Here is a 12,518-nt window from a genome sequence, read left to right on the forward strand (position 1 = left end):
AAAAAGTTATAGTGGTCAGAAGATGACAATTTTAAATGTATACATTTTCCTGCATGTAGTTAAGTTTTTTCCCCAGAAGTACGACAAAATCAAACCTACATAAGTAGGGTATAATTTTAATTGTATGGACCTACAGAATAAAGAGAAGGTATCATTTTTTTCTGAAAAATGTACTGTGTAGAAACGGAAGCCCCCAAAATTTACAAAATTGCGTTTTGTTTTTTTTTCAATTTTGTCTCACAATGAATTTTTTTCCATTTCGCTGTAGATTTTGGGTAAAATGACTGACGTTATTACAAAGTAGAATTGGTGGCGCAAAAAATAAGCCATCATATGGATTTTTAGGTGCAAAATTGAAAGTTATTTTTTAAAGGTATGGAGGAAAAAACGAAAATGCAAAAACGGAAAAACCCTGGGGTTAAGGCACACTATAATCCTTGTTACATTCCGGGAGGGGTGTAGTTTCCAGAATGGGGTAACATGTGGGTATTTATTGTTTTGCGTTTGTCAGAACCGCTGTAAAATCAGCCACCCCTGTGCAAATCACCAATTTAGGCCACAAATGTACATAGTGCGCACTCCTGAGCCTTGTTGTGCGTCCGCAGAGCATTTTACGCCCACATATGGGGTATTTCCATACTCAAATTGCATTACAAATTTTGGGGGTCTTTTTTTCCTTTTACCGCTTGTGAAAATTTAAAGTATGGGGGAACACCAGCATGTTAGTGTAAAAAATAAACAAAAATTATAGAGAGAGAGCGCCATGCTCATTTGAGGCCTATTTTAGGGACTTGCATCCGCCACCAAAATACCCTACAGCTGGGTACCTCCAGCTGTTGCAAAACTCCCAGCAAGCCTTGACAGTCAGTGGCTGTCAGACAATACTGGGAGTTGTTGTTTTTCAACAGCTGGAGGCTCCATTTTGGAAACAGTGCCATACAAGACGTGTTTTTTATTGGGGGGGGGGGGGAGGGGGACTATGTAAGGGTGTGTATATGTAGTGTTTTACTTTTTATTTTGTGTAGTGTACTGTTTTTAGGGTTCATTCACACGGGCGGAGGTTTACAGTGAGTTTTGCGCTGGGAGTTTGAGCTTGGGAATCATTTTCATTGTATATACCTACAGAATAAACATAAGGTGTCATTTTTAATGAAAAGTGCACTGCGTGGAATTGAAAGCCTTCAAAATTTACAAAATTGCATTTTTTTTTCCAGTTTTGCCCTGAAATGGTTGATGTCATTACAAATTAAAATTGATGGTGCAAAAAGCAAGCCCTCATATGGGTCTGTAGGTGGAAAATTGAAAGCGTTATGATTTTTTTAAGGAAATAAGAGGAAAAAATGGAGGGCAGCGCCTTGCGTAATTCATGTGTTATGAGAGTCCCAGGTGCCCTCAGTATTAAGCTCACCTTAGGTATGTTTTTGTTTTGTGCATGTAACCCTTTGGCATAAGGGTAGCGAACAGGAGGTCCTCGGCTGCAGTCTGCAGAGTCGACCGGGCTCTTCTACGGGGTCGGTAAATGCAAACGTGGATGTGGAAGATAAAAAGGACTCTCGGTGGCGTTGCCTTGGAAGTCGAGGAATCAGATTCAGATGCAGTAGGTATTCTTAAGCAGCATGTATTTTATTCATACATTAAAACATACATAGCAAAATGCGTTTCAAGGGTATATTCCCTCTTTATCAATTGCATACAGTGACCAAACAAAGGGTTAATATACACAGGGGTGGATGGCGCCAAAAAACATCTGGCGTGGCTTGTGGAAAAAGTGGGAGGTAACAGCTGTCATAGGAAGAATAGGGCAGTAATTCATGAGAACATATCATAACCAAACTGTGTTTTATACATGTGAGAGGATGATAAATATTCAACAGAAGGGCTTTAAACTCTTAGATTTTGATGTTCACCATGTAGACATGTGTATAAAGGCATGCAGGGGTTTGTAGTTCCCGCTGTAAGGTTAACATCAGGGGGCGACTAATGAGAGCAGTGGAGAATGGGTTATATCAGGTCACGTGTGGTGGTCGTGACCAATGACGGGAGTGGGGAGGTGTCGCCGGCGTGGTACGGCATACTTTCCGTGGCATACGTGAAGTTCATTCATCCCATTGGTTGTTTAAACGGCCATTGGGAGAGTACTTCCGTGATGGCGTGTGAGCCAATCACTGGGCTGCCTACTTCGTATAGAAGGGAATAGGGAAAAAAACATTATGCAATATAGTGTATTACAGGCGGTATTTTAAAAATGTCAGAGACCAATCAGCTAGGCGCCTGCTGATGGCAAATCGGCCAATCACTGAAGCGCCTACTTTCTATTGAACATTATAGGAAGGAAACAGCGGAGGTTTTTTTTACACAAAGAGCGGAGTGAATTAGAGTTCTTGGAGTCGGCTGTGGGTGGACCGATCAGTAGAATGCCTGTGTCCTGGTGAGGGAAGATGGTATGGGGGAAATGGTAACAGTGGGCAATTAAAGGCTGAATAGCTGGATGGAAGACAGGTTCTGGTACGTAGTAGTCCCTGGGCTATATCGTATGTTCTATGTATTCATTGAAACCCAGCGGGGTCAGTGTTTTAAGTTTGAAAATCCACTAATTTTCTCGACGGCAGAGTTGGGTAAATCTCCTATTGCTGGAGGGTGGTATGTGTTCTATTGGTAATACTGAGAAGTTTGAAAAATCACAGTTGTGTTTAGTGGAAGCGTGTCTCGACACGCTGTGGAGCTGATATCCATTTTTTGTGTTTGAACGATGTTTGTTGATTCTGGAACTCAGCATTTGTGTGGTCCTCCCTACATATTGTATGCCGCACGGGCATTCGAGCAGGTAAATTATGTATGTGGATTTGCATGTCATCAGGCTCTTGATTTTGTGGCTTTCCCCGGTGGTTTTAGAGGTGAACTCCCTGCACCAATTCTTTATGTTATTGCAGCATTTGCAATTTTTTGTACAGCACCTGTAAGATCCGACTAATTCTTCTGTGGTAAATGCGGTTTTCTTGTTTTTAGTTTTCAGCCTGCTGGGGGCCAGTATGTTCTTTAGTGATTTATTTTTCCTGAAGGTGACCTGGGGGCGTGTTGGTAGTGATTGTTTTGAGGAAGGGATCCATTAGGAGGATGTTCCAGTGAGACTGTAGGATTTGTTTGATTTTGCTGTGGTCGGTGGAGAAGGTGGTGATGAAGTTCGATAACCGTGACATTGATGTGTCTTTTTGATCCTTATCCGCAATGTTTTTGGGTATTAGACAGGTTTTCTGGTCCTTTTGCCTTAAATCTTTGGTCTAGTATTTTGCTTTGTGAGTGAAAATCTGTATTGTTAGTACAATTCCGGCGTATTCTTTTGTATTGTCCAAAAGGTATATTTTGAGTCCATTTTTTGTAGTGACAACTGGTGAAATCAAGATAGCTGTTTCCATCAACGCTCTTGAAGAAAGTTTTGGTAGTGTTTTTTTTTTCCCGGATTGTGAGAGACTATTACGTCCAAAAATTCTCCATCATTGGAAAAGTGGTTGTGGGTGAAGTGGACCTTCCAGTTATTACTGTTCAGGGTGGAAATGAATGAACTGAGTTCATCTGTGCTGCCGTCCCATACGATGAAGATGTCATCTATATATCTCTGGTAAGTAATGTAGTGATGAAATAGTGGATGGGGGTACAGGATTTCTTCCTCGAAGGCCCCCATAAACAGATTTGCGAAACTGGGTGCGAATTTTGGGCCCCATCGCTGTCCCACAGTGCTGGCGGTAAATGTGATTGTTGAATTGAAAGAAGTTGTGTTCTAGGGTGAATTTTATGGCATCCAGGAGGAGTTATTTTTGTGGTTCAGGCATGCTTTCAGAATTAGTCAGATCTTTCAGGTGCTGTACAAAAAATTGCAAATGCTGCAATAACATAAAGAATTGGTGCAGGGAGTTCACCTCTAAAACCACCGGGGAAAGCCACAAAATCAAGAGCCTGATGACATGCAAATCCACATACATAATTTACCTGCTCGAATGCCCGTGCGGCATACAATACGTAGAGAGGACCACACAAATGCTGAGTTCCAGAATCAACAAACATCGTTCAAACACACAAAATGGATATCAGCTCCACAGCGTGTCGAGACACGCTTCCACTAAACACAACTGCGATTTTTCAAGCTTCTCAGTATTACCAATAGAACACATACCACCCTCCAGCAATAGGAGATTTACCCAACTCTGCCGTCGAGAAAATTATTGGATTTTCAAACTTAAAACACTGACCCCGCTGGGTTTCAATGAATACATAGAACATACAATATAGCCCAGGGACCACTACGTACCAGAACCTGTCTCCCATCCAGCTATTCAGCCTTTAATTGCCCACTGTTACCACTTCGCTGCCTCCCCCATACCATCTTCCCTCACCAGGACACAGGCATTCTACTGATCGGTCCACCCGCAGCCGACTCTAAGAACTCCGATGAACTATTGTATTACCTAGGAGAATTCACTCCGCTCTGTTTCCTTCCTATAACGTTCAATAGAAAGTAGGCGCTTCAGTGATATGTCTGTTGATGGCTGATTTGTCATCAACAGGCGCCTAGCTGATTGGTCTCTGACATTTTTAAAATACCGCCTGTAATACACTATATTGCATAATGTTTTTTCCCTATTCCCTTCTATACGAAGTAGGCAGCCCAGTGATTGGCTCACACGCTATCACAGAAGTACTCTCCCATTGGCCATTGAAACAACCAATGGGATGAATGAACTTCACGTATGCCACGGAAAGTATGCCGTACCACGCCGGCGACACCTCCCCACTCCCGTCATTGGTCGCGCCCACCACACGTGACCTTCTGATGTAACCCATTCTCCACTGCTCTCATTGGTCGCCCCCTGATGTTAACCTTACTGCGGGAACTACAAACCCCCGCATGCCTTTATACACATGTCTACGCGGTGAACATCAAAATCTAAGAGTTTAAAGCCCTTCTGTTTAATATTTATCATCCTCTCACATGTATAAAACACAGTTTGGTTATGATATGTTCTCATGAATTACTGCCGTATTCTTCCTATGACAGCTGTTACCTCCCACTTTTTCCACAAGCCACGCCAGATATTTTTTGGCGCCATTCACCCCTGTGTATATTAACCCTTTGTTTGGTCACTGTATGCAATTGATAAAGAGGGAATATACCCTTGAATCGCGTTTTGCTATGTATGTATGTATGAATAAAATACATGCTGCTTAAGAATACCCACTGCATCCTAATCTGATTCCTCGACTTCCAAGGCAGCGCCACCGCGAGTCCTTTTTATCTTCCACATCCACGTATGATTTTTAGAAGGGGAGAAGGAAAAAACAAAAATAAAAAAAATGTCCCGGTCCTCAAGGGGTTAAAATGTTATTGAGCCCGCATAGTGAATGTCATAAAGATGTCATAAGATGTCTTAGCGCCGGAGTACCCCTTTAAGCAGAGAAAAGAGCAGCTTGATTTCGTGGATGCCCTCTTAGTTCAAGTTTATGATTAACCTCTTAAGGACCAATGACGTTGTGGAACGTCATGGCACCCTGGGCTTTAAGGACCAATGACGTTCGGGCAGAGATCGGAACTGGATGCCTGCTGAAATCCTTCAGCAGGCATCCAGGGCAAACGCCGAGGGGGGCCATGTAGGGGGCCGCAAATCGCAAGGGAAATCACCCTTGCGATCTGCGGCGATACCGGGCTGATCGGGTCTCTGGGACCCGACCGCCCGGTAATTTTGCATGATCCCGGCTGTCACAGACAGCCAGGACCATGCTGGAGCCTAGGAGCGAGGTGGCAAGCCTGCCACCTCCCCCGATCCCCTGCGATCCGTCGGTTAACTAACCGACCAATCGCAGGGGGAGGGGGGCGGTTACTTCCTCCCGCCCTGCCCGGCCCCTTGAAGTCCGGAGAGGAGGGGAGGAAGACTGCAGGACGCGACGGGGGAGTGCTGGGGACCTGCCCCGGTACTTACCTCGTCACTGAAGACCCTGATCCCGGCGATGAAGACAGCGGCGGCGGCGACAGGTGAGTTGATCTTCAGCCGCGGTCGGGCCCTTTACAGCAAAGCACGTCGCCGTAAAGCGACATGCATTGCTGTAATGGGACCCTGTAAACTACAACTCCCAGCATGCCCAGACAGCCCTTGGCATCTGGGCATGCTGGGAGTTGCAGTTTTGCAACATCTGGAGGTCCACAGTTTGGAGACCACTGTGCCCTTCCAGATGTTGCAAAACTACACATCCTCAGCATGCCCTTACTGTCCAGGCATGCTGGGAGTTGTAGTTCTGTAACATCTGGCCCTTCAGATGTTGCAGAACTACAACTCCCAGCATGCCTGGACAGTAAGGGCATACTGGGAGTTGTAGTTTTGCAACATCTGGAAGGGCACAGATTGGGAACCACTGTATTAGTGGTCTGCAAACTGTAGTCCTCCAGATGTTGCAAAACTACAACTCCAAGCATGCTGGGAGTTGTAGTTCGTCAACATCTGGCTCTAAAGATGTTGCCGAACTACTCCCAGCATGCCTGAGAATGTTTGGGAGTTGTGGTTTTGCAACATCTGGAGGCACACTGGTTGGGAAACATTGTCTGTTTCCTAACTCAGTGTTTCCCAACCCGTGTGCCTCCAGCTGTTGCAAAACTATAACTACCAGCATGCACTGATGGACTGTTCATGCTGGGAGTTGTGGTTTTGCAACAGCTGGAGGTCCCCCCCCCCCTCCCCCCTGTGAATGTACAGGATACATTCACATGGGCAGGGGCTTACAGTGAGTATCAGGCTGCAAGTTTGCAATGCAGGAAATTTTGCGCGCAGCTCAAACTCGCTGTAATCCCCCGCCCGTGTGACTGTACCCTAAAAACACTACACTACACTACCACAAAATAAAATAAAAAACACTACATATACACATACCCCTACACAGACCCCCCTCCCCAATAAAAATAAAAGCATCTGGTACGCCACTGTTTCCAAAATGGAGCCTCCAGCTGTAGCAAAACAACAACTCCCAGTATTGCCGGACAGCCGTTGACTGTCCAAGCATGCTGGGAGTTTTGCAACAGCTGGAGGCACCCTGTTTGGGAATCACTGGCGTAGAATACCCCTATGTCCACCCCTATGCAAATCCCTAATTCAGGCCTCAAATGCGCATGGCGCTCTCACTTTGGAGCCCTGTCGTATTTCAAGGCAACAGTTTTGGGACACGTATGGGGTATCGCCGTACTCGGGAGAAATTGCCTAACAAATTTTGGGGGGCTTTTTCTCCTTTCACCCCTTATGAAAAGGGGAAGTTGGGGGTCTACACCAGCATGTTAGTGTAAAAAAAAATTTTTTTTACACTAACATGCTGGTGTTTCCCCATACTGTTCATTTTGACAAGAGGTAAAAGGGAAAAACGCCCCCCAAAATTTGTAATGCAGTTCCTCCCGAGTACGGAGATACCCCATATGTGGGCGCAAAGTGCTCTGGGGGCGCACAAGGCCCAGAAGGGAGAGTGCACCATGTATATTTGAGGTGATTTGCACAGGGGTGGCTGATTGTTACAGCGGTTTTGACAAACGCAAAAAAAACAAAACCCCACATGCGACCCCATTTCGGAAACTACACCCCTCACGGAATGTAATGAGGGGTGCAGTGAGAATTTACACCCCACTGGTGTCTGACAGATCTTTGGAACAGTGGGCTGTGCAAATTAAAAATGTTGTACAGCCCACTGTTCCAAAGATCTGACACACCACTGGGGGGTAAATGCTCACTGTACCCCTTGTTACGTTCCTCAAGGGGTCTAGTTTCCAAAATGGTATGCCATGTGGGGGTTATTTTGCTGTCCTGGCACCATAGGGGCTTCCTAAATGCGACATGCCCCCCGAGCAAACTTTGCTCTCAAAAAGCCAAATATGACTCCTTCTCTTCTGAGCATTGTAGTTCGCCCATAGTGCGCTTCAGGTCAACTTATGGGGTACCTCCATACTCAGAAGAGATGGGGTTACAAATTTTAGGGGGTATTTTCTGCTACTAACCCTTGCAAAAATGTGCAATTTGGGGGGGGAAACACACATTTTAGTGAAATGTTTTTTGTTTTTTTTACTTATGCAAAAGTCGTGAAACCCCTGTGGGCTATTAAGGCTCACTTTATTCCTTGTTACGTTCCTCAAGGGGTCTAGTTTCCAAAATGGTATGCCATGTGGGTATTTTTTGCTGTCCTGGCACCATAGGGGCTTCCTAAATGCGACATGCCCCCGAGCAAAATTTGCTCTCAAAAAGCCAAATATCACTCCTTCTCTTCTGAGCATTGTAGTTCGCCCGTAGTGCACTTCAGGTCAACTTATGGGGTACCTCCATACTCAGAAGAGATGGGGTTACAAATTTTGGGGGGTATTTTCTGCTATTAACCCTTGCATAAATGTGAAATTTGGGGGGAAACACACATTTTAGTGAAATTTTTTTAACATTTTTTTACATATGCAAAAGTCATGAAACACCTGTGGGGTATTAAGGCTCACTTTATTCCTTGTTACGTTCCTCAAGGGGTCTAGTTTCCAAAATGGTATGCCATGTGGGTATTTTTTCCTGTTCTGGCACCATAGGGGCTTCCTAAATGCAACATGCCCCCCAAAAACCATTTCAGAAAAACTTACTCTCCAAAATCCCCTCGTCGCTCCTTCGCTTCTGAGCCCTCTACTGCGCCCACCGAACAATTTACATAGACATATGAGGTATGTGCTTACTCGAGAGAAATTGGGCTACAAATATAAGTATACATTTTCTCCTTTTACCCCTTGTAAAAATTCAAAAATTGGGTCTACAAGAACATGCAAGTGTAAAAAATGAAGATTGTGAATTTTCTCCTTCACTTTTCTGCTATTCCTGTGAAACACCTAAAGGGTTAAAACGCTCACTGAATGTCATTTTGAATACTTTGAGGGGTGCAGTTTTTATAATGGGGTCATTTATGGGGTATTTCTAAGATGAAGACCCTTCAAATCCACTTCAAACCTGAACTGGTCCATGAAAAATTGTGATTTTGGAAAATTGCTGCTGAACTTTGAAGCCCTCTGGTGTCTTCCAAAAGTAAAAACTCGTAAATTTTATGATGCAAACATAAAGTGGACATATTGAGTATGTGAATAAAAAAAAAATTATTTGGAATATCCATTTTCCTTACAAGCAGAGAGCTTCAAAGTTAGAAAAATGCAAAATTTTTAATTTTTTCATCAAATTTTGGAATTTTTCACTAAGAAACAATGCAAGTATCGACAAAATTTTACCAATAACATAAAGTAGAATATGTCACGAAAAAACTATCTCTGAATCAGAATGATAGGTAAAAGCATGTGACAGTGGTCAGATGTTCAAAAAACGCTCTGGTCCTAAGGTGTAAAATGGCCTGGTCCTTAAGGGGTTAAGATGGCAACCTCGAAACACATCAAGATTCTTCATTCCCAACTTGAAACATCAGCATTTTGGTGCTTTAATAACGTAATAATAAAGAAAAATATTTTATGAAGCCTGAATGCAACATTTTCACTATTTGGGATGCACTTGTATGATGCTCCAGTGCCAGGCGGTGATGGTGATTGTGATTTTTGTTTGCTTAAAACATCTCAACACCAAAATGGTATCGGTAAAAACTACAGGTCAGGGCGCTCAAACATCTTTGTAGATGAAGAGGTTATAGGGATTAGAATCTGGATATCCATATAACCGTAGTAAATTACAAATGATATAAATTCAATATTGTTGTAATCATGCTGATCTTCCAAATAAATATAACATCTTTATTTGAGTGGCATAAAGACAAAATCCCTCAGACATTTCAGCTTACAAATATTTTTTTTTCTGTTTCACAGTACATTTGCATATGGATGTATTTACAAAGTACAATTTGGTCCTGCAAAAAAAAAAAAAAAAAAAAAAAAAACAGTTTCTACTGGTAGAACTTCTTAATTTTTCTTTTGTATACTTCTAGGTATTCACTTTGTTCCAGCATCAGAGCACTTGCTGAGAGAAAAAATACTTTTTAAATTCCTGTTTTGGCTGATGGATACTTATGTTATACAGTTATTAAAAGCCTTTTATTATATCACAGAAACCAGTTTTCAGAAAAACAGACTGTTCTTTTATAGAAAGAGCATCTGGGGACAACTTGAGAAGAATGGAATACGGTAGGAGTGTGAAAATGACATTTAATACAGTGAAAATGGCATTTAATGCAGCCCTAACGCCCCCCCTCTGTGTAGATCTATTTGAGAGGCGGATGTGCATCCCCGCTTCTCCCATAGAGCTGAATGGAGGAGGCTGTGTCTGTCGACCTCAGTGCCAAGTCCCTTTATGGGATATCGCAGGGGGTCCCGGCAGTCGGACCCGCTGCGATCAGATACTTTATAAGTTGTCTATAGCTGCAGTTCCCTTTTATATTAATATATGGGGAATTCCTTCTAAATAGCTTCTTAATGGGGGGTGATTTCCTAAGAGTGGAGTGTTGTTTTCTTTGTGGATTTTTTCCCCTACAGGTATATTCCTATGATATTTCATAATTTGGTGCTTTTTCCAAGGTTTTGCTTTTTTTACAACTGCTTTGAGCCTTCAGGTTTTCTAGAGCTGAAATTCTTGGCGGTTATGCCAGTTTTCTCGGCAGGCCCCCCCCCACCTTTCCTAGTTGTCATGCCCCTTTTCGGATGAGAGAGTTGGTCATGTTTTATTTGATTTTATGGTTGCAAAATTTGATGCACGTGATACTATTTGGATGCAAAACCAGAGTAAAAACAATTGGGATAATAAGGTACTGCATAAAATTGGTGAAAGTAAGGAAGCAGGGAGTGTTTGTCATAGTAGGTGACTTTTCCTTTTCCATAGTTATCCAGATTTTTTTTTTTTGATAAGGTTTTTGCCTGAAAGTGTTTTTAGTTCTCACTTTGAATTTGTATAGAGGTGATTGATTTTTAGTTCATATTGTATGTAAACTTCTTCTTGGATTACGAGCCTCAACTTGTAGTAATATATTTTTTTTCAATATATAAAGGTTCCTGTTTGCTATATAGTTACATGAAGGTGCTATACCTGTGAGTGTTTGGGAATCACTATCACAATCTTGTGTTTGTCTATTTTTAGGAAATATGAAAGGCTTACTTGCCTGAGTGTATATTTTATGTATGAGTTAGATTATGTGAACACAGTACACATTTATAAAAAAAAAAAAAAATCATTGTATATCTATTTTACAACCTGAGGTTCATTTTGCAGTATTAGGGCATTTAAAGTACCTGTCACCAAATAAACGGTTCTCAATTACAACAGGCTATGCTCCCTAACTACCCCTAACACCCCCCTTTTAAAAAGCTGTGCATCTTACCTTTCTTCTTGCTCGCATAGTTCAATTTCCCAGCAGGATAAAGTGGGCGTTTCCCAGAAGGCATTACATCACTGAAGCCTGCTGGGGGACAACTTCTTCTGTTCTCACATTGTTGCAGCATTGTGATGATTAGAAGACCTCAAGCTCTGTGTATGTTTCAGTCTATGCAGATTTCAGTGAGGCTCTCCTTCAGCTATCAGTCTGTGCAGCTTTCTGTGAGAATATTTTGGAGCTTTCACTTTCTGTTCAGCTGACAATCAAGCTCAGTGCAGAGAAACACTTCCTGAGTTCGGACTCCTGCCAGGCCGGGAGGAGACCGAACTCACTCTATTAATTGTGGCAGGGAACAGAACAGAGCCACCTAGTGGCCATTTTTTAGATTACATTTTAAACATTTATGTTAGTTTTCAAAGCAAGTGAATGGGAAAGTGTGTAATTACACTAGGAACACTATATTAAAAAGTTTTATTTGGTGACAGATACTCTTTAAAGTCTAAGGAGCTACTTGTTATGTCTTTACTGCAGCTTTGAGGTCTTTCGGCATTAACCTCTTATGTCTTGTATTTTTTAAGGAAATATAAGACAAATTTAAAGTTACGTTTATTGTCAACTGAAGAAATAGAGACTTTGCAGCAACAAAAGAACATCCCTCTGCTCTCAAGGTTACGATTCATACCGAAAACAAATGGATTGCGTCCAATTGCGAAAATGTGTAATCCTGGAGCAAAACAAAGTAAAGTAATGAAGCAAAGAAAGGTAAATTATTTGGTGTGTTTATGCTAGATGTGGGAAATCAATTGGCGCTCCCGTCACAACTTGTAAATAGTAACTTTACATTATCTAAGATCCAATACAAGGAATGTCATTGATCAACAACCAACAAAACAAGACTTAGAAGCACCTTTTAATGTGCTTTAAAAATTTTTTGAATATGATGAAAGCGCTCAAAAGTGTTTGTATTTATTGGCATATAAATATATATAAATTTATACAGCTAAAGTAATGGCCATCATTTTTATAAGGGTGCTTTTAGATGTGCAGATCTATGCCCGATACAGTCTATTAGATCGGGACTTGTTCGGATCATTGTCAATTCAGGGCCAGGCAAACCATATCTCGATTGTTCATTCAGTCCTTCGCCTCATTGTCCGCACCATATTGCCTTTTTA

General features: G+C 42.2%; 1 protein-coding gene across 2 annotated transcripts in view; it reads left to right on the forward strand.

Moving 5' to 3' along the window:
- TERT (telomerase reverse transcriptase) overlaps window positions 1-12,518 on the forward strand; it is a 146,289-nt gene that overhangs the window by 27,099 nt on the left and 106,672 nt on the right. For both annotated transcript variants that reach the window (XM_056520288.1, XM_056520289.1), the window contains exons 3-4: window positions 9,967-10,162; window positions 11,922-12,105. In XM_056520288.1, the coding sequence (XP_056376263.1) occupies window positions 9,967-10,162; window positions 11,922-12,105 (380 nt within the window). The remainder of the gene's footprint in view (window positions 1-9,966; window positions 10,163-11,921; window positions 12,106-12,518) is intronic.

This window comes from Hyla sarda, chromosome 5 (assembly GCF_029499605.1).
Source record: "Hyla sarda isolate aHylSar1 chromosome 5, aHylSar1.hap1, whole genome shotgun sequence".
In the NCBI taxonomy this organism is placed as follows: domain Eukaryota; kingdom Metazoa; phylum Chordata; class Amphibia; order Anura; family Hylidae; genus Hyla; species Hyla sarda.